Genomic DNA, 23,097 nt, shown 5'->3' on the forward strand with positions numbered 1-23,097 from the left:
TCAATCATTCAATTTATTAAAATACAACAAATTATTCCCTTTCTAGATTTTTTTTCTAGAAATAAAAATTCTCCTTTCATCACCTTTTGCAGAAACTATTTCATGATTAGAGCTTTAGAAAAAGGCTCATGCTGTTTTATACTCTCAAGAGTGTATTCTGCATTGGGAACAAAATCTCCATTAAATCTTGAATGCCAACCTCACTGCAGCTTAATATTTTGCCATATCTAAAGAATCCTTTAAACATATATTCAAAATGTTGCTTTCATTTCCAACATTCACATTTGACACTCAGGCTACATCCCATTTACCTATGTATGCTAAGCATTCATACCTGAAAATTCAGACTCTAAGTCTTCCTGTTTTCATAGAATCCTTTAATTTCTTTGGATCAAGTCCAGAGGAATTTAAATTGCTGGTCTGGTTTTTTTTTTGGTTTGGTTTTTTTTTTTGTTTTTTTTGGTTTTTTTTTTTTTTTCAGAAAATGTCTTTCACAAGCAGTTAGGTCTCTTTAAAAACCTACCCTGCACTGATATTGCTTTATTCTTTGGGCCACTTGTTTTAACTGTCAAGCAGAGAAATTTAGCTTTAAGGTTTCCTACAGTAATGTAACTGCATTTATTCAGAGTGGAAGTGTATGAAAAATGTAAAATAATTCCCTTTTTTCTCTAATACATAACAGCTATTTTTTCTAATCTTGATGGGAAAAAAATTATTTACCTGAGTCAGCATGTCCATCTCCCCAAGTAAATTGCTGAACATTTCATCTATATCATCACAGGTTTGCTCCATCTGAAAGAAAAGGAACCACAAACAATAAGTCCATTTCAGTTCATTTCAAAGCCAGCAATGGTTGAAACCAGAAGATACACAATGCTCTTTTATATTGTGCTCACAAATAACTTTAAAACAATTGCTCATGACTTGCACAAACCTGAATCTATACCTTAGAAGTAACTAACAGTTCAGAACCCTTATTTCGTATATGCTAAAACACACATTTCAGATCTATGCTCATCAGAAGTTCCAACTACCTCCTTTTATCATTTACACTTCATAGAAAGTCACCTGCTAATAAACCATGGTTGTATCCTAAATATAAAAAAAAATGCACCTGTGAGAGAGAGAGAGAGGGAAACAAAGTTTGATGTTGAGAAGTTCCTGAATGTTTCATCCTGAAAGCCTTCTTTCTTTGGCTTAGAAAACTAGTACTACAGGAATTTCTTGAGTGTTATCTAGTGCAAAATCAGGTTATGGTTAGGTACACGACCAACTTTTTGGCTCAATATTTCTCCATTTTTCTTTCAATTATTACTGCACTGAGAGAACTCCAGTCTTACCAAAGCTCAAGAGATCTGAGGAAGCACACTGAGACAAGGAAGATGGGTACATGCTGCGTGACTGTCGATGGCAGCACTTGTTGCAAGAGGGCAGTGTGAGGACAGGATCCCACACCAGTGGTGCTCAGCTAAGAGGAAGACACAGCTTCTGTAACAATCCTCTTCCTCATAAATCTGTTCCTTTGCATGGAAAGAAGCAGTGTAAAAGGGTGTCTGCCATGGAATGCTACCAAAGATAAGAACTAGAAACATTAAGAGGCCAAGCCTGCAAAGGATTGAGAACTGTGGTACTGAACACATAAAACCAAGGTTCAAACCAGGGCCAAACTTTAAACATGCAAGTAGTCCCATCAGTTCTCTCAAAGTGTGTGCACCCGGATTGGATTTTGTGACAAGGTTTGGGGAGTAGGGGGGCATAGCTGCAGTGGTGGCTTCTGTGAGAAGGAAGTTCTCTCCATGTCAGAGAGGGACAGGAGCTCAAGCTGGCTCTAAGATGGACCAAAGCTGAGACCAAAGCTGAGGTGTGTCACCTCTGTGACAACACACTTAGGAAAGGGTAACAAATGCTGCACAGCAGCTGTGAAAGAGCAGTGGGAAAATAAAAGCAATATAACCCTGCAGACTCCAAGGCCAGTACTGAAGGGGGGAAGAGATGCTCCAGATGCTGGAGCAGGGATTCCCCTGCAGGCCATGGTGAAGCAGGTTGTTCCTCTGCAGCCCATGAAGGACCATGCCAGAGCAGATATCCATACTGCAGCCTGTGGAGGTCCTTCTGCCACAGCATGGACATGCCCTGAAGATGAGGGCCACAGTGTGCAACACTGAAGCAGGCTCCTGGTGGGAACTGCAGCTCGTGGAGAGGAGGCCACACAGCACAGGTTTTCTGGTAGAACCTGTGACCCCATGGAGGATCCACACCAGAGCAGGCTATTCCTCTAAGCCTCTACCTTGTGGGAAGGATCCAGGCTGGAACCATTGTTGAAGAACTGCGTCTGGGTGAAGGTCTTAGGTTGAGGAAGTTTGTGAAGGACTGTCTCCCTTGGGAGGGTCCCCATGCTGGAGCAGTGTGAAGAGGAAGGAGCAGCAGAGATAAACATTATAAACTGAATGCAAACCCCACTCCCCATCCCCCTGTGTCACTTGAGTGGGAAGAGGTAGAAGAGTTGGGAGTGAAGCTGAATCTGGGAAGAAGGGAAGGGTGAAGATTTTATTAGTTTTCTTCTTATTTAGTATTATCCTACCATCTTATTAACTGGCAATATATTCATTTAATTTCCCTATGTTGAGCATGTTTTGCTCAAAGGTAGTTGGCAAGTGATCTCCCTGTTCTTAGCTCAGTCCATGTGCTTTCCATTGTAATTTCTCTCCCTGTTCTGCTGAGGAGGGGAAATGATAGAGCAGCTTAGTAAGCACCTGGTAGCCCGCCAAAGGCAACCAACCACAGCACCTTACAAGATGAGGACCAGGCTGATGCAAGAAAGCAATCAATCAACTGAGCTCCGGAACAACTCCAACAACTATAAAGACTGGTATGAAAAGAAGACCAGCAAGTTTCTTGTTCTTCAGTCTTAATGCCTTTCCTTCAATAGAGCGTCTTGAGTCAATAAATTATTCCATGGATAAATTATAAAGGTCACTGAACCCTAAAAGTGGTATCTGTTGTTTGAGAATTGTGATGTAACTAAACAAGGCACAGGCAACCAAGAACTGAACTTTCAACTTTCACATTTCTCTCATATCCCAGAAACCAAAGACTTAAAGATTTGGGAAATGGATACTCTTAAAGACATTTTAATAGGATGTGTTTGACAGAGCTGAGGGCAACGGTAGCCCAGCCCAGATTGCACAGCTCTGCCCAAGGAACAGACATCACACAGGACTGAGTGAGTGGAGAGTTAAAGCCATCTTATCTGCTTCCTTTCCAGCTGACAATCCACACCGGATGGCTCACTCACTATCTCTGTCTCTATCATGCTTCTCATACAGAGCCTTGTACACAACATTCTGTTTTTGTAGACCCAGCTGTATGCTGGGTGGCATATGATTACTGAATCTTAATTCATTTATTTAGATCAACAGCTGTGTAGCTTCCTATACACCTGGCACTTGGAGAATCAGTTTTCATAGAAAGGCTAGATAAAATGGCACTTATTTGATCAAGCAGAGTGAAGATACATTTGTTATGTGACAAAAAATGGAGCAGCAGTTCATACAGACAAGTATCTAATCAGTGTTTAAATAATGCTGAAAAATTTTATGTTTTCCTGTTTTCTGATTTAGGAGATCAAAATATCTTCTAAGGAAATCTTATCAGTTCCACTTATTTTTATGGTTTTGGTAGATTTTTTAAGCACTAGCTATATCAACTTTCAGGAAAAGATCCTCACACAAGTTTTTCTGACAAACCAAAATCCTCCTTTGCTATATTTTTACAGAATAGAAATATAAAAATGGCAAAAAAAAAATTACTTGAGTTGTAACCAGGTATGAATTCTTATCACAAGGAACTGTCTAAAAAGGAAAAAATCAAACCTAAGGACCCTCCTCAGTAATTAACAACAACAAAAAAAATGATAAAGTAATGTTATCATCAAGCCACTGCCTGTACTGGTAATTTATTTTCTCTTGATTTTTTTACTGATTTGGTTTAGGAAGACAAAATTGTTATCATAATCAACAAATATGCTGAATTTTTTTTTGTGTTAAAACACACTGAATGATCTCTTAAATTGGTGTAAGAACTCTACATATTCATCAAAGATCTTGCCAAGAACTAGAAAAACTTAAGACAGTTAATATGAGTCCCCATAACATGGAATTGCAAAAGACTGTCCATCCACTCTTCTTCTCTTTGACTTCTCTCCACTTATATCCATTTCTTTTATTTGATTGCCACAATAGAAATAAACAGATTAAAAAAACTTGCAGTTTTGGAAATTATCCTGTTGGATGTCGCTGCATTTTGTATCAGCAAATTTTTCTGAATTTTACAGATAGCCTTGAACTCATTCAAACCAGAAATTCAAGGTGAAATGTGTAGGTGTATGAGCTATTATTAACAAAGCAAAGGAAAAGATTTAGTGAAGTGCCCAGAAGAATACTGAGTTTCATACCCAGTCCTATTCTACTGTAACTTTTCCATCAGATTTTTCTCTATTTTGTACTAATACTAGGAACTATTAAAATCGCTACTGACGACAATAAACCAAGCAGGAAAAAAAAAAAACCCCCACACCAAACAGAACAGTACTTTACAAAAGGTTTCCCAGACTATGCATAAGATTTTAAGCAGAGAAAAAAAGAGAATTACAGAGCCATGTCATGTAGTAAGAAAGAGGAAAGAGAAGGAAGAGAAAAAAAAAAAATCAGAATTGAAATAAAATGAGGAAATTGCAGTTGTCACAAATAAACAAGCTGAGAAGGGCTTGTGGGAAACCATGTATATGAAATGTAACGTATTTTTAAAGTGACTGATTTTCAAACAGATGCCTTCTGGACAGTAGCACAGTTAAAAGTACTCCTTGGTTTTTATTTCCCCCACTTTCACATTCTCAAATTTTGACCAAGCTCTCATAAAAAATCTTTTAAAAAATTAATTTATTTAATACTCCTACCTTTTTTATACTGTATATCTAAGAGATTGGGACATTTTCTCTTCAACTTCCTGTTCTAACCACCAATGAGTCTCACTTTTAGTTTATGTAATACATAAATATTGACTCATTAATTCACCCCACTATTTAACAGAAGTCCTGCAGGACCACTGGATCTATTAATTTTTTTACCTTTCCAATTTAGATAGGAAATTTATCTGTTTGATAGAATCTTTAATACTCCACAGGAAGAGAAAAACAGTGGTACAAAATTCACCATGCTAAAAAAAAAAAAAAAAAAAAAAAAAAAAAAAAAAAGAACCTATTTAAAAAGACAATGAAATCTGAAAAATGACCATACAGTGTACATAAAAACCTCCAGATAAGGTACTATACCAAGCAGAGTTTGAACTGTTAGTATTTTAGTATCTGATAGTTCTGAGAAATACTCAAAGCTAGGCCCAGTTCACAGGAAGAGTGGTCTAAGTTACACGGTAAATAGGCTTCTGCAGTGGAAAAGTTAGAAAACAAGCTCAAAGCCCTTGTGAAACACTGAACAGGAAACACCAACAGTATCTGCAACTCGGTCTCAGTAGAGTTGCAGCAGTTTAACCAAAGGGCTGCAACAGAAAAGGGATGAGGAACAACATGATGTCAGAAGATAAAGACTTACAGTGGATTCATGCTATGAACAGCATCAGGAACCAGCCCACTTAGCAATCTGGCTAACAGTTACACACACATTCATTACAGTCAAAGTATTGTTGCTATTCTTAAACTGCTACATACATAAATAGCAGAGATAAAAATACATGAAGTATATTTTGACAAGTCACACAGCAACATCAAAAGCACACCTTCAGGTCCTAGTCTCTGCACTACACTGTGTAAGTGTCAGAGTACCAGGACCACCAAAATGAATACTGACTATCCAGGTGACCACTAACAGCACTGCAACCTCCTGCTATTGCTTAATGCTTAAATCCTTTCTGGAGTGGAGTGAAGAAATCTTTAATATTTTAGAGAGACACAGCAGTTGCCTGAGGAGCAAATCACTCAAAGCAGAGATTCACCCTTGTGTACTGCAGACTACACCAAGTAGAACATCCCACAGCAGAGACAGAAGAAAACTAGGGAAGCATGATGAAAGTGGCAGAGCCCCACCACAAAGTGAAAAGCTGGGAAGAGAGCAACTGACTGTCACAGAAAACAGATGTGAAACTAGTGTGATTTTAAAAATGCACCAAAACCTAGGGGAAAGTTACTAAGGCACCATTTCATCCTGACTTACAACACAAATTCAATGGGATAGTAAATGGAAGTCTAAATAACTCTTCCAGGGAAACATGCATGGTGTAACTGTGAAACTCATCATCAAAACTGGCAAGTAAGTAAGTGGAGGAGTTGGTTTTCTCTACATGCAGTTGTAGCTAGAAGTGCTAATGTAGCAGAGAGCTTCAGACAAGGATGATGAACCTTTTTTTTAAGATCTAAAATAAAGACTCCATCTATTTGGAACCAGAGTGAAGTTTTCACGATAGACAGGTTACACCACACCTTCCAGTACAAGATTTCTTGCCTCTTTCTGAAGTACATGATGCTAGCCACTGCTGGGGATAACCTTCTGGCCAGATAGACTGCAGGTCTGAAATAGATCTAACTAGGCTCCTTACAGTGATTTTACAGTTAGATGTCAAGGAAAATTTCATACTACACAGGTATCTCATATACCTAAGTGAGGCAGAATGAAAGCTCCTTAACCAGCTATTTCATTACATCTAGTAAAAAATCCTTAACAGATATTTAGGCCCACTTTTATGAAGTAAAGTACAAGAGAATATCTGTCTCTGCAGACTTCAGTCTAGAGGAATATAATCCAAGTAGTTACTAATTCTAGTAGATACTAAGAATGGAAATTGAAGTTTTGGACTTATACGACAGAAATGTTTCAAAATTACAATCAGATTTGGTAATTAGCATGTTGACTTTCCTCTTTCTTTCATACATGACATGGCTCTATAACTCTCTTCTGATTTAAAACTAGCTCATATTTTGAAAAGAATGGATCAAAAGCAATTATACTGCTTCCAGCACTATATTTACCTAGAATTGATAAGCACAGTATTTTCCAATAAAAAGCTTGCACGTGCTGATAATTCTGAAAGCAGTTTTTTACTAATATTCACTATTTTTCTGGGAAATGTGGTGTGCCAATAACTGTAGACTTATCTGCAGCTGAAGTTGTACTGCATATTTATCTCAGGGATTATGTGACATGCTGTAACTTCATTCATGAAGGAATAAAAGTGACATACTAAAACAGTAGTAGCTTCAGGAAGACTGTACAACTGCAAAGTATCCTTATTAGTTAATAAATAAATTATATCTGGCTTTGGATTAAAATTAAAGTGGCAGATAAATACAATCAAGAGAGAATCCTACTCTAATGTTAACATGGAGTACTACAGCGCATATTCTACTCATTCCGAGGCACCCACCCAGAAGTAAACACAAACATTGTTATATAAAAGCACCCCAAACTCCCAGATCCTACTCATGTTTCACATAAATTTTAACAATGCCATTTATACAATTAAACTTATTGAAAACTTGTTCACTTTTTTGCCATTTTGGAAATACACAGTTATGTCACATGTTTTTCAGGAACAAACCTGCAGTGAGGACTGATTTTGGAAAAAGTCTTTATTAGTCCAAAAGTTCCAGATTTTATAGACCTGAAAACTACACTGTTTCACTTTTTCACTTAAATGATGACAGAAGTTGTATTTGACACTTGTTTTGCCAAGAGGATAATAGTAATTTAAACACTACAGGAACTCCTATGCCATCTTTTTCTGTGATATTTGAGTACTCCATTTTCAGAGAGAGTGACAGAGGGGGTGAGGAGTGTGGGGAGAGACAGACAAGACAGACATTTAATAGATTTGTAAAGCACCACAGGCTGTTGAGTGTGAGGCCATCCTCCAGATGCTGCTGCCTCAGCATCCATCACCTCTGTGAAGGATCCACCACCATCCCCAGCCTTCCCCTCTCCCCCCCATGCACTGCCCCAAACACATATTTTTTCTTTAATACCCTTGCCAATAGTGGTGTCTGGGAGAAGCAGCTGTGGGTCCTGTTTTGAGGGTGAGACAGGATGGCAAGATTACTGAATGGTCACTGAGGCTCATTTAAGGGAAGCTGAAAGGAACAAGGGACTGCCTCCAAGCTTACTCACAGTATGTCAGGAAGAAGTTACTCAAGGCCAGAGAAGGGGGTTAGCAAAGGGCTCTTGTTCTGCAATAGGACAGGAAGAACATTTAACCTATGGCTGAGGTAAGGGCATGTAGAAGGATATGGCAGGAATATGAAGGCTGTGTGTGAGACTTCTCACTAAGACCTCTCTAAGGTCCTCTCACTAAGATCCTCTTTCCAGTAACTTTCAAGCACACACACAGTCTGGATCCTGGGCTCCAGAAAATGTAATCCAAATATACTTGAGCAGCTGGGGAACTGTGAGTTAAAAGCACCTTATGAAAGGTGGGGGGAAAAACCAACCCAGTGTAAAGCACATATTCAAGGAGGAGAAAGCTTGGGAGCAATTTAGATGTACCAGAACTGTACTTTGTGCCTTCCTGTCAGCTCCCAAAGGGGATTGTTTCTATGGAAATCAAACAGCGTCACTTCTGTTCATTTTTATACAGTATCCTCACATCAGTCAATGTGCTTCAGTCCAGCTTGTGGGAAAAGAACATTACAGAAATACAGCTACAGTTTTAGTCACCTTTTTCTTTCATCACAGAATTATTTACTGCAGAATGGTCCAGTCTGGAGACCTTCTCCTAATGAGCCATACTAGCAGGGGAAACTGCACAGAATAAAATGGTAGAAGACATATTTCCAGCCTTATGCCTTCACACAGACTGGTAAAAGAAAGAATTCCCTATTTCTCTGCCAAGTTACTGGCACACAGGAACAATATTTTCATTCTGCCAACATATCTTCTCCTGGAAAAGGCAGGAAGCTGGGTGGAAGTGTGCTCCTTGAGCTCATGAACCACCAGCTTACCCGGGCCCATCCATTTTGAGTAGATAATGTGTCTACTTCAGCTCTGCTCAGATATAAACAACTGGAGACATACAAGTTATCAGAACTCAGTATCAGAACCTCAGTTTTAGGTTCCCCATTCCCTGCCATGATGGCAGTGAAGAACAGCAAAACTGAGTAACAGAAATTTATAGTTTCCCCATTCCTCCCCATAATCTGTAGCTTGTTGATGTTGGTGCAATGTTTTCCTTCCTGGTTTTTTTTTTCCTGTTACCCAACACTGCTGTCCAGAATTTAGATGACAACAAGAGACTGTCTTGTACTTTAAACAATAGCCAGCAAAATAAAATAATTAAATTTTGATGTTTAGCTTCACAGTCTATGAAGTAGGCTGATCCCACATTAGCAGATTGTCTCACAAGCAGAAAAGAGTAGACAAGGAAGCCCACAGATGAGAGTGGAAGTCATACGGGGGGTAAAATGAGGGAAAAATCCTTCCCCTCCTCAATTACCTATGGTATCAAGAGATGTTAAAAGTATGGAATAGTGACAATAATAGCATAAACTTAGGAAGAGGAAAAAAGGAAAGAAAAGTTACGGTACCAAATTTGAGTGCAGGAGCTGCTACGTTGGATAGTCAACAGCTCAGCTTTTCCAACACTCACTTCCTCCCACAGTGAGCCACTAGGTAAGTACAAGATATGCTACAAAGGTCCATGACACAACTGTCTCTCCATACTAAGAACTTATTCCTATGACCTATCATTGGCAAAAGCTCTAAGTCACCATCTTCTTACATGTTCCTACTACTTCCAGAAATGCTTAAGGGATGGTCCACATGGTATGGGAAAGGAACACTGAAAAAGAAAAGACACTAATATAAAATGCTCTCATAGTTAAGAGTAAAGCAAATGGATTAATCTGTAAAAATTTTTATTGAATCCATCTCTTTCTTTCATACACAGTTCATATATTAAAATCAAATAAAGGAAGTAATGCTTTAATATGGATTTATAGATATTTCACCAAAGTACCGTGCTCAGTAACATAGTGAGTAGTAGAAAAATTAAATGAAGATGTTTTTACAAGTCTCAGTTTTACTACTGACTGAAGTATCAGGTACAATTTCAAGGCCCACTGTCAACTTTTCACCTAGCAAATTTGCTTCTTACAGTCTGTACAATGCAGCGATTACATGCAGCTCTAAGCAGTAGGTTTCAGATGAAGATCTGTAAGGAAAAGTGGAAGCCTGGAGTCACCACAGAGAGGATGTTGTATTGCTATGGTGACCTTGTGACATTTCCATTCTTCCATTTCTCTAAGGTTTTCCATGAGAAGGAAATGTCATTGCCTCCCTCTCTTTTTTCCCTCAGAAGTAGAGGAGGGATGGAACAATACTGATCTGGTCACAGCAATTCCATCATGACACAGGGGAGACAAAAGAGGCCAATCTAATGACAGATATGAAAGGCTTTAATGGATCTCATCTCCATGGGATAGAACTGTAGTTAAGTTTATGATGGATTCCTTCCTAGAACTAGCATCCAAAACCACTGGCTCATTAGTATTAGCCCTCTCAAACATTAGGTCTGTTACCTTCCCTTGAGTCACGAGCATATGGTAACCAAAGTACAAAACTAAGCTGTAACCACAACAAGTGTTCATGCATGTTATCTGTATTCATGTTTTTGGCACATATTCTTGCTCAGTCAAGGCTATCTTAGGTACTTATATCCTCCAAGGCACATGTACAGCAGATATTTCAAATACACTATTTCATCAAAAAGCAGAGAGAACAGTAATGTATCTTTTATTCGGGGAGTATTTTTTAATGTTTTTTTGGTTTTTTTGTTTTTTTAATTTGCAATCAGACAGAAAAACCACATCACCTTTCAAAAATATTTTTTGGGTTGATAATCCTTCTTATTTATGTGCTTCAGTGAAATCCCCATAGTAAGTGAGGGAATGGGGCCTTCCAGTACTGTTAGAAAATACTAGAAAAACCCTCGAAAGTACATCAAAATCTTGCTCTGATGCAGAAGTAAAGTAATCATGTGTCTGTAGTCTGGATTACCTGAAGATGCAGTGAGAGTACCAAAATGGACCAACTAAGGCCACCAAGAAGCAACCAAGGAGCACATTTTCATTGCCGCCAACATGGATTTGATGCCAACAGTTTAAATGACCATTCTGCTGAGCTTCTTAACTTTCCTGGCGAGTTTCCTTTGAGGCAGACACATCATTTTGCCTAAAACTGGGGACTCAAATGGTAATTTGCCATTTTTATCAGCAAAAGCATCCAGTGAGTGCCTGTATGATTGATTTTGGCTCCTAGTGATTCTCTATGCTTGATGGACCAGCAATGCTGCTAAAGGCAGATTTCCTCCCCTTCTATCCTCACTCTCCCTGACAAGTATAGGTACAATGACAAGATTTTCACCAGAATATTTGCTTTATCAGTTGGATTGTCTGAGGACAACTGAGGACTTTCCGTTGGTAGTGACATCAACCATGCAGAGTCTGCTCATCACTGATAGCAGACCCAGAGAGTTTTATCCTTTAATACTGATGTCACATGGAACACTTTTACATCCGCTGCTTTAGATGACAAGCAAATACAGAGTGAAAGTAAAAATGGAAATGCACTGAGATATACCCAGTGCAAAACTTCTATCAGATGTGATTTCGTTTGCATTTCTAAACACAGCACCAGAGAAAAATACACTAAACATTGTTCTTCTTCTAGGATTCATAATGTATCTACTCCCAAAAATACTCCTAATACTTCTAATAACTTTAGCCCTTATTTATTTGAGCCTAAATTCATAGCATGCTGAATCAATGTTCAACAAGAAGAAACAGAGCTGTGTGCAGGCTGGAGTAGCTCCTGACAGCAAAAAAATACGAGAGCAATTAGCCAGCCACAAATCTAAAAGGTCACTTCATTGGAAGAAAGTCTTTGAAACTAATGACAGGCCTAAAATTTTTGAACTATCATTACCAAACTAGTTTGTGAATTCCCACAGTGAAATTTTAAGTTAGATTAAAGTCATCTGTGCTTCATTTTCCTTCAAAACCCAGAAGCAATACAATAAATTGAAACTGAGGGGTGTGAGGAACACGACCTCACATATATGCTGCTGTAGTTGCTCAAAAGTCTCATACAGAAACTTAAGAAGAACACAGCACCAGTTTCTTTCACAGTACAACATGCATCTTCTACACTGGTAGCTCTACTGGTAATGTCTAGGGTAGCTATGGATCAATAAGGAAATGCCCCAAATGCCTGTTTTCCCAAGAGCCATGGAACACTCCTAATCATGGAAAGACATATGGTAGCATTTCTATGATATCTGCATCTGATGTGGTTGTCCCAAGCTCTTTTTAGACAATGAAGGGAAAGGAAGACAATTTCATAGAGCATGATTTGTGGCTGCTGCCTAAAACTGGGCCACAAAGCAAGGTTTAGCAGTATCTATCTCTCTGTGTTAGAGACTGTAAAGGTGACACAGAACCTCATGTGACTCAAATGCTCACGCCTACAGCTGGATGAGGAGAGTCCTGCCTCTAAAGCCTAAGAAGTGCTTTGGAAGGTTTGCATGGATGCACATTACCATTGTCACTAGAGACCTTCCAGAGGAAGGCTAAAGCTTCCATACTGCTGCAGGCAAATAAGAGATCTTGTTTTCACTTCAACCCCGGATCAGCACCTGACCATGGGAAGCCATCATCAGAACAGGTCAGACCGACCTACAACAAAACAATCAAGATCTACTACAACCAAAGATGGAAAAAATAGTTGTGAGAAAGAAAAACCCATGCAGTTTGCAAAGAGAACAGACAAGAATAAGGGCCTTGATATCTTAATGATATACAGGAAAACAAAATGCAGCTACATTCCTGTAAAGCAACGTCTGAAATAGAAGAATGCTTTTAAGAAAATCCATGTTCCCACATCACCTTATCAATGGTCAGATGTTCATGAATTTGCATGAAAGACAGATTCTCTCTTGAACAAGGCAACCCCTTCTCTCATCTGCAGCAGTACTGCAGACTGGTAGTTTTCTCACACATTTTGCAGGGCTAAGGAGATGCAATAGCTGATCCCTGCACCCACAGGCTGCCCAAGTCCTAGCTCTCTTTTCATTACTTAGGACAGAGCAAGAGAAGGAAAGCTTTCTGCCTCTTCTTCCTCTTACTGCTTTAAGACATTTCTTCTACCAGGAAAGGTGAAACACAGAAAAAGCAAAATCTTAGTGGGTTGGATAAATCTTCCTACCTGTAAGAAATCTTGGCGTTCAGTACTGAGTTAAATTGTTACAATATCCAACACGCCCATCTGCTCATACTGTTGCCCCTTTTGTGCAAATTGTTACCCTACCAAATGTGTTAGTCTCTTAATAAATTACAAAGAATATCAAGGTTTCAACTGATTTAGAGGTACATGAGTTATGGTGTGTGATCTACTAGACACTGCCCAAATATAGTGATTTTTGATTTGTAAAAAATCAAACTTTGCTGTAATAAACACACTTGATAATGAAATAAACCAGCACTTCAAAAGCATCATACCCTGCTTGAAGATACTACACACTGATAATCACATATTCTAGCATAAACAATAAAACCACAATTTACTCAATAATTACACTGAACCATCAGCCATAATGACTCCAAACACCACAACAGTCTGTAATACCCACAACAAGTATTTCTAAAAGAAAGAGAAGACACAGGGAATGGTTCCTTCCAGAGATAGTACATTTTTCCAGTTGTGTTCCCGGATGGATCAGAATTTTCTGAGACTAAAACAAGGACCACTCAGTTATTTGTAATACTCCACTGATTAAACCTCCCAAAGATATTTGTATGCCATATTTCAAACCAAATTATCTCTATTTTTAAGCAATGCTTGCACAAAGCATTGAGTACAATTAAATTTAATAGTCTCCTTAGAAACCTCAAAGGGGATAACAGAATCAAAGAGGTTCAGCATAAAGTTAAACATTCTGTTTTAGACATCAAGTTTTAACCAAAATTCATACTCTTTACAAAGTTACCAGAAAAAAAAAATTGTAGATTTAGTAGAGACAAATGATTAAGAGAGTGCACAGGTGGAGCAGGTCACTAGTGTAGCTCCCTGGAGCGCCGGGGCTCACCTATCTGTCTCTAAGGACAGAAATGGACTAAATCCAGCCCAACTACATTTACATCACTGTTGTGCAGCAGCAGGGTAATTGATTAACGGTAAAATCAACACATTTCATGCATGAAAAAATATGGACACAGGTTTGGAAGAGATGAGAAAACACACGTGTCATGTAATTCATAAAGAGGAACTAGAACCAAAGAGGAAAAATTACTGCCAAAGTTTTGCAAACCAGAGTTCTGAGAGGGAGAGACAAACTGGAGCCAAATTATTCACAGAATCAGAGTGATCTCGGGCAGGAAGTGAAAAGTTAAAAAGTCAAAAAGTTAAACTGCTAGTTTGGTGGAACCCTGCTTATTTTGCTTGTAGGCTGTATTCCTGTAACAAATTTTTAATGACAGTTAAGACAGGCTGGATCATATGCTGCCTAAAAGACACTATAGGATACCTTTTCCCAGTGTGATAATCAATGGATTTAGTAACTTCTCTTTTTGCTGCACGAGGGATTGAAAAACCACCCCGAACGTGTGGAGATTGCATTTCAATTACTTCTCCGCGGTGTTCAGCTGAGGGTATCATGCGGAGCGGACGCTCTCTCAATCAGGAGACATTTGGGAGTTTTTCCCTACACCACGAGGCCACAGACCACCAGCAGAGAGATGTAAACTGTGTTCCTCAGAAGCCTCTACTGGCTGTTTGGCCGCAACCCCACCACCTTCTACATGTTTAGTTTAAGACTGATTAGCGCGTTCACACGCTGTATTCTCTGTCCGCTTGGGCCGCAGCTTTCTCCCGCCTGCCTTCCCTATCCCAACGCTGACCCTGAAACCGGGCACTGCGCGTCCCTGGGGATCCCCGCCGGCCTCAGGGAACGAGGCAACGATCAACCCCGGCTCACTTCCCTCAGGAAGGGGGCACAGGGAAGGTCTGACCCAGCTTAACCCCGCCGAGGGGAACAACCGGCCCCGGGACCCAGCTCCGCAGCGCCGAACCGCGCGGTCCCGCGCCAGCGCACCGAGCCACGCGCGGGCCCCGTCCTGAGGGGAGCCGGGCCGCGTCCCCTCTGCGGGCTCCCACAGCGGGGCTTGCCGCACCTCCCTCCCCGCTGGCGCCGGGAGCCCTCGGGGGTCCGGCTACTCCCTCCCTGCCCGCGTTACCTTGGCAGGCGGGCGGGTGGCGGCTCCGCAGGCTGCGAGGAGGCGCGGGACGGCTCTGAGGGACCCGGCCCGTCTCGGCTCAGCGGGGCCGGAGGAAAGCGGAGCCGCCCCGCCGTGCTCGCAGCGCCGCCCTCCGCCCCCGGGCCGCACGGAGGCGGCGGCCGCTGCCCTGCCCGCGTCCCCCGGGGAAAGCCCGGCCGGACCGAGCAGCCCGGCCCATCCCATCCCGGCTCGGCCCTGTCCTGCCCTGCTCAGCCCAGCCCAGCTCAGCCCAGCCCAGCCCTACCCTGGCCTGCCCTGCCGCGGCCGCTCCCGGCCGCCCCACCCGGGGGCTGTCGGATGGACAGCGCTGTCAGGCTCTCTCAGGTTTTCAGACAGAATTGTCTTTCTTTCCTCACTCTCTTTAGTGACTCTACATCATCGATAACGTGCAAGGTAGCAAACTACTTTCATGGCATACTTTTTTTAAAGTTACATCGTGCCTTTGGAAAAGGCTGCCTTAAAGGGTACTTAGATTTTATTGACGGAGCAGGAATTATTTTATAACCCGTTATGTTCCATAAAAAGTTGGGGAGGAAAAAAATAATTGAGATGTTTCCATCTGAAGTTAAAAAAGCAAGTGTCAAAAAATTCAGTATGGCCTTGGAAGCGTTGATGTCACCAAGTTTAAGAGAGATTTTGAGTACTGTAAGCCATGTGAAACTAGAACTCTCTCTTGATTTAAAGTCCTGGTTTTGGTACCTATAACTTTGCCAAAACAATGCTTTCAGCAGATTTTTTTTTTCTTCTATATCAAAAGCACTGACAGAAATATGTAATGAAAAAAGGCGAAGATGTCACCACCGCCTCCTTCTGTTACTTCAGTTTACAGAAGTCACCAGGTAGTTCAGTTTAGTCTTGTGTTTATTGGCAATTCGTATTAAAATTCCAGATTTTGCTCCAAAGCAGCCAAGAAATTCTGTGTTTTATTTCTCCAACACTGCTGGAGATAAAATAATTATAGCAGAAGGATGGTAGCATTTTAAACTGCCACCATGTTTTGCACAGCAAATATGTTTCAATGCTTTAAGGGGTAATTGCTTTGAAAAATTCCAGCTGAGACAGCTCAGCCATATTTAAGAATGCATTTAGGAAATAGTGCATTGTTCTGCTCATATTATTTAAAAAACCCAAATTATTTCACTGACAAGCTGGCTAAAATTTACCTCTTTAGTGAGGTCAGAGCTTCATTTTTGGCCAGGTACATGAAAATACATCTAAATTTGGCAAACAGCATTTGTAAAATCATGGACATAGTTATTAAACAGTTATTAGTTGAGGAACTTGGAAGTCTGAGATTCCATGGATACTGCATATTGTCTTTGCTGACTTTATTTGCAGTTTCTCCATTTGATTTTTGGTATCATTATGGTGCCAAGGAAAGATGTAATTTCAAAATATTCATTGGCAATTATTTATTTAAATTTATCCCAAAGTCAAATTTTAAATCAGCACTTAGCACTCTACACTCTGCATATATTAAGGAGTGATATTGGATGGTGCATTTTGTTGTCAGAAAATATATTTTTATTTCTGTATGTGACTTAACATTAACATGGTCACACCCTGAATACGCTGGTGGTTTCACACTTACTTTGCTTTTGTTACATACATAACCAGAATAGTTGCTTAGATAATGTAGAAAACATCTATTCTGCTTGTACAAAGTAGCCTTTGTTTGCTCTGTCTCTAAATTTGTTCCAGTATCCTGAAAAAGGCTGAGAGAGCTGAATGGTAGTATTTTGCAGCTCTCCAAAGCTCACCTGGCATTGCCTATAAGAGGAACAGTGGAGATAAGAACAGCATGCCTCTAGAAAGCAAAGGAAAATAACAGAAATCCCAGAAAATCTTGAGTGCCATCTGTGAAGTTTTTGGTCTGTGTTCAGGAGCATGACAAAGTGCTTCAGTGGGATGGGTGGAGGCCATCACATATTCATAAGGAAGAAATGTGGTGAGATAAATGCTAAAGCAGATACAGACTTGATTAACAGCGTGTGTTTTAATGTTAGAGAGAAACAAAGTTTGTGGGAAGAGGAGGTGGAAATAAGTAAAACTTCCTAATTTGTTTTCTGTCAGACGAAATGAATGTGCAGCAGAATCATTCCCCAGAATTCCACCCCTACATTCTGCCTGCTTTCCTCCAGAAGCGTTCAATTTCTAATGGGAAGAGGAGACATTCACTCCACCCAGGTTACAGTTGGGCGTTTCTCAACAGTTTCGTGACTCACGACCTAATGAGTGCAGATAGAAATTGTTCTTTTCCTTTTCTTATCTTGGGTGAATAGATAGATCTCTGTGGTAGATATACTGCCATTGTACCCGTTGCTGAGATAAAAGGAAGAGAGCTAACCTCCCCACTCCTCTTGAATTGCATGTCCTAGTAATGTTTCTATAAAGCAGCAGATAATCTAGAATTAAAGCAGAACATCTGTTTTTGAAAGGGAACAAATAGATACATTTCTAGTGTCAGGAAACCAGCAATTCATTGAAAAAAAAAATTTACCATAAATGTGTTCCCTTAAATTTTGAGATCACTTTATACACTGATAATAATCACCTGCCTTTGTAGAGACTGACCTTAATTTTCTTTACAGGCTAAATAAGACACTATGCTAAGATCTTACCTGCCCAGAGTAATGCAGGATCAGCCCATAGCCCTCAGTGTTATGAATGGAGAGGGTGCAGATATGTTAAATATTGCCAAGTCATTGTGTCCCTGGCCAAGATCAAAAAAGAGAAAAATTAATCAGTGCAATTAATTAGAACTGTTGTCATAGCAAAACACAGAGAATGCAATTGAAAGAGTTGTTTCGTGATTATTCAAACAAAATAACTTTAGGTGGAAGAAGGGAAGTTTTGATCATAGAGGACAAAGGCATAGATACAAGCTACAAAACAGGATTAAAAATATGTGTTTAAGGCAAGTGATAGCTAAAGGCTGGAGCATCCTCTTTTCAAGTAGTACCATGCAGATACTACAAATCTTTGGTACAATGGCTGGATGATCCTCTAGGGTACATCAGGTAAGTTCTTTCATCAAGACACTGTTTTTCCAGAAAGCTTTAGGAGATTGCAATTAGTGAGAAGTGACTAACATCACCACAGCAGACTGTAATGTCAGGGCATTCTGGAAAAATGTTTGGCATCTTCTTATAAGGCCAAAAGTTAAAAGTATATGTATAAGGAAGTAGCAATGACAGGTTTTATGTTCTTCCAGTAAGTATTAATTCTATTTAAGGTTTTTTTTTTTAAAAATTCATTTGTGATTTTGCAATACGACAGAAGACCTGTAAACCCTAAAACTTCCTTAGCAGAAAGATGGGATGCTCTCATTTAAGAGCTTATATCAAAGAAATTACCAAAAGCAACATTTAAAAAGTCACAGTAAATCAAATTGAAGTATGACTGCATTGTATACAGAAGCTAGTTAACAAGAATATAATATAAAATTCTTTAAAACTATAGCAAATTAAGAAGCTGAAACTCAGTGTGCTAAAGAGCACCATGACACTTCTGCCCATCTTATCTTCCATCCATTTGAAGACATCTTTCAGCAAATCAGAACTGAAAATATAATTATTGCTCCATTATTCTTAAGAGTAAAGCGTTGGTTGTTGCTGTGGAAAACCAAAAGCAAAACAAATCAGTATCTTAACCTGGATGAAAAGCTGAAGAAGATGTTCCAATCTGAAAATGTTAGCAGTGAAGCTGGCAAACTCACACTTTTAACTGCTTTTCAGAAGTACTTCTGAAAAGTCTATGATCAAAGCTTAGTTACTAGAATTCTATGTACCATCATAATTTTAAGATGTATTTCCATTTTTCTTTTTCTTCTGTGTATGATAGGGCCTTGAGTTAGCCAATGGCTTCCATTTTTGCATGTAGAATATGTTTAGGAAACTATTTAAGTATCCAGGATTTACACTGTTAAAATTTTTCTAAGGTCTTGATTAATAAGTCAGAGATGCCTGAGAGAGACTTTTTCACTGGACTCAATGAGTTTTAGAGTTGAGTCTAAGTTTTCCTGTTCTCACATACAAATATCATTGTGTACATGAATATTTCTTCTAACTGCTTGTACATAGCAGATATCTATGCTATACATGTATATATATGTGTATATATATATCCCTTTCTGTTCCTTGTAGACATCTGTTCAAGTCAGCCCCCTTCTTCACTGTGAGAGCTGAGCATCTAATATAAAATGCAGCTGAGGCAGGAAAAGCCTGACTAACACATCTTTTTATTACCTTTATTAATCTTATGATAAATGAAATCAGCTGCACCCTTAAAAGAAAACCTGTATATGTCATGACATGGAATATTGAAATCTCATCTAACTTATTCTGAATGATACTTGTTATTAACTAGAAAATTGTAACCTGAGGGTCTTCATTTGAAAAGTCAGCATTTATTATTGACATAATTTCTTTAGCTGTACACAATAGGCTTTTTATATTGCTCAGAGCAATGTGTGCAAAAATTAGCTTAATCAGAAGTATAATTTTAAACGGAACATTTGATTTTATGAATGCTGTATGTTAGAGTTCACATGTATGACAAACTAAGCATGAAATGAGTAGGGTTTTGAAGCTTCTTACTGAAGTAAATATTAGAGGTACTTGAAGACAAAAGAAGAGAGAATTAGTTTATTAATAGAAATAAATTCTATATTTTAATAATTTAAAACTATTCAACCATTTTTTTACTCACTCCTTTCCTCTGGGATTTATTTCCCTATGCACTTTTCTTTCCTGATTGTTAAAATATTATAAGCATGGTTTATACAAGTAGAATGTTCTTTTGAAGTTTCATCAATTCAAAGGTGGATGTGTTAGCTTGTGTGAGAGCAAGTACAGATATTGGTCCTCTGGTCATACCAGTTTAAACTTTCACCTTTTTAAAATAAAATTTAAGTGTTCTCCATTACCTGCTACACATTGACTGTTTCACTACATTCACATGAATATTAAAACTTCCCCTATTTCCTGGAGGCACAGGGAAAGCCTTTGGAACACTTAATAGTCTTATTTTGACAACACAATAGTAGTTGCAAACAACTTCATAAGTTTATTTTGAGATTTTGTTTTTCTGTTCTTCAGGGTTCAAAATAAATTTGTTCTACCCCCTGCCCACTTCCCAGCCATCCATTATTTTCACAGTGATTACAGAAATCTTTAAGGAGATAATTGTCAGCATTTTTTTGCTTTCAGAAAGTATCTCCAAAATCTCAGTATGTATTTATTCTTCTTTCCCCCTCTGCAGGTATTTTTTTAAGTACAAATGCCAGGTTATATCTTTTTGCACATTTTCTGTAGCTGCATGTCAGTATTAGGCTGCAAAGTTTTCTGCTGTGTGTCTGTCTCTTAGAGCATATGTGTAGTGTGTAACATTTGTCCAGGTGTAATATGCATATAGTGTCTGGGATAGTATGAGGAAAGCAACACTATAAACTACCTGTATGGCTTTTTCTGGTGTGCAGAAGTGCAAAGTAGAGTTTTTGCTTAATCACTTGTTTCCCATCCATGTAAACTGTCTGCAAGAAACAGATGGAAACCTTCAGAAACAGTCATCAGATCTGTTTTACCAGCTACGTTCCTGATAGCTCCTGCAAAATACATTTTAAGTGTGTGGCACTTGCTGGTCATGAGGGGGGAAACTAGAAAGCAGAACTTGCTTTCAGACCATGTACTAAATATAGAAGCAACTGTGGGAAACTAATTTTAAGAGTTTCATCTTCTAGCCCCATCTCAAAGGGAGGTGCATATGAAATTAGCAGCTAGAATTTAGCTACACAGAATCCTTCCTGGTAGGTCCCAGTGAGCCAGACCAAGTGGTGCCATAGAAGTGCAAGCTGAGCCTACAGAAAAAGTACATGTAATGCAAAAATTTAAGGCTAAGAGTTTTGTCATACCATGACAGCTTTGACCTGTCTTGGCCAACTAAGATTATGTTAGATTTGTGTGAGATACAATATTTAACCAAATAAATATTCTTTAGTTTCCACCCTACCATAATTTTGTATGACGAATCCTGAGAGAAAAGCTACATGCTGGAACTGAACATACTGCAGCAGTGGTCTCAGCTTTACATGGCTCCTGATAAATAAGATAGCAAGAGAACTTGTTTATTTCCATATTGTTCATAAAAAATCACCTCCATAAAATAATCAGTTTTCTGAAGGGTAGTATTTACCTTGTTCAGGTAATGTACAGCTGAACTCTGAATATTACTATTAAGAATTTGGAGACCTTGAGCTTTCTATCTTCTCTTCTTCAGCTTTCCATGGCTTATAGCTGGTGCTGGTCTGAAACCAAATGTCAATGAGTCAAGCAAGAGTCAAGGTGAGACTCTCCTTCAACTATGCAAAGAAATTACAATAAACCAGCTGTGGCCAATTGTATCACTTTTACTCAAGAAGCATCTCACTTGATTTACATGAGCAAAAGAAAATGAATGGTTTACTGGGATAGAACTTGTAATCTGTGTTTTCCAGATGAAGTTGGCAATATAGTTTTTCCATAGAATACAAGTTGAATATGAGCTCCCTTTGAATTAAATAGAATCAATAACGTTTAAAAGAGGAACTTGACAATAGCATTAATCTTCTTCTGGTAGCTTTTATTTTTTATTTTTTTTTTAACTTTAGGAGAAGGCAGTGAATTCTCACTTCTTCTTTCATTGAATAACTCATGTTTTTACACTGCACTATTGCAATATACAGTTGTATTATTTTTAGACTATGGTTATAGCTAATATATTAAATGCTGTCATATTTCCCTCATAGACCAACTTGAGTGATGATTTGTCAACAAAAAATAGTACTCTTGCACAACAATACAGCCATCTGCTGACCACAAGAGAGCTTTCTGTGAGAATAAGGAAAAAGGAGCTTTAACCCAGCAACAGAAGTTGAAATCATGAAACAGCTTAGGTATTCCAGCCAGAATCACATTTCATTGGTCTTTCATGTTCCTGAGGATAAGGATTCCTGTGTACTAGCTATATCCATGGTGGCAATTTGAATAGTTTGTTTCAGGACACTTTAAGGCAGGATGTGGCTTTGGTGTAAAATTTTTGAAGAACATATTTCAAATAATGTATCCTGAGCTTGAAAAAACTGTTCCATCTGCTCTAAAAATACAATAAGCATGAAAGATCTTTGGCTGATAATATTTCTCTGAAAGTAAGGAGATTACTTTCTCAGACTAAGCAAATAACATCAAGATCTTAAACAGTTTTGGACAAGGGGTAGTTTATGGCTGTACTTCAACAAAGCAGCAGAGGAAGTGCTTGTCCCCTACTCATGATCACTCCACCATGACTGGTGTTTATGCATTGTGCTTCTTATTCATGTTGTGGTTTCTGATTCTGCTCCCTTTTTGCCTCAGTAACATTAGTTTTCATCTCTCATATTACATCCAAACAATGCAGATTGTGTACTCTTCACATTTCACTCTTCAATAGTATTTTTGCTCATTTTCAAATTAAAATCCTTTGCAGTAGCATTTAGATTATCCCCAGCTGACAGTTTTTCAGTCTTTTCTAAGAATTTTCCTAAGAACAGGTAGCTGTAGTAGAATGGCAAGTATGTGTACTACATTTTCTTGGATTTAAAAAACCTTTTGCAGAGGCTTTTTACAAGTTTCAGATGTGAAAAAAAAAAAAAAAAAAAAAAAAGCAAAGTCTGTCCTAAATTTTAATAAATGGGCAAAAAAGAGATGAGGGCTTATGAGTCTACAATGAAAGAGAGGTGGTGTGGAACATGGAAG

At 38.9% G+C, this 23,097-nt stretch overlaps 1 protein-coding gene across 1 annotated transcript in view; it reads right to left on the bottom strand.

The window, feature by feature from the left end:
* The window catches only part of APBB1IP (amyloid beta precursor protein binding family B member 1 interacting protein), a 65,596-nt gene extending 50,100 nt beyond the window's left edge, over positions 1-15,496 (bottom strand). The window contains exons 1-2 of the mRNA XM_030264465.4: positions 15,287-15,496; positions 721-792 (exon numbers count right to left, since the gene is read on the bottom strand). Coding sequence (XP_030120325.4) covers positions 721-792 — 72 coding nt within the window. The 5' untranslated portion in view covers positions 15,287-15,496. The remainder of the gene's footprint in view (positions 1-720; positions 793-15,286) is intronic.
* Between the last annotated feature and the right edge of the window lie 7,601 nt (positions 15,497-23,097).

This window comes from Taeniopygia guttata, chromosome 2 (assembly GCF_048771995.1).
Source record: "Taeniopygia guttata chromosome 2, bTaeGut7.mat, whole genome shotgun sequence".
Classification (NCBI taxonomy): domain Eukaryota; kingdom Metazoa; phylum Chordata; class Aves; order Passeriformes; family Estrildidae; genus Taeniopygia; species Taeniopygia guttata.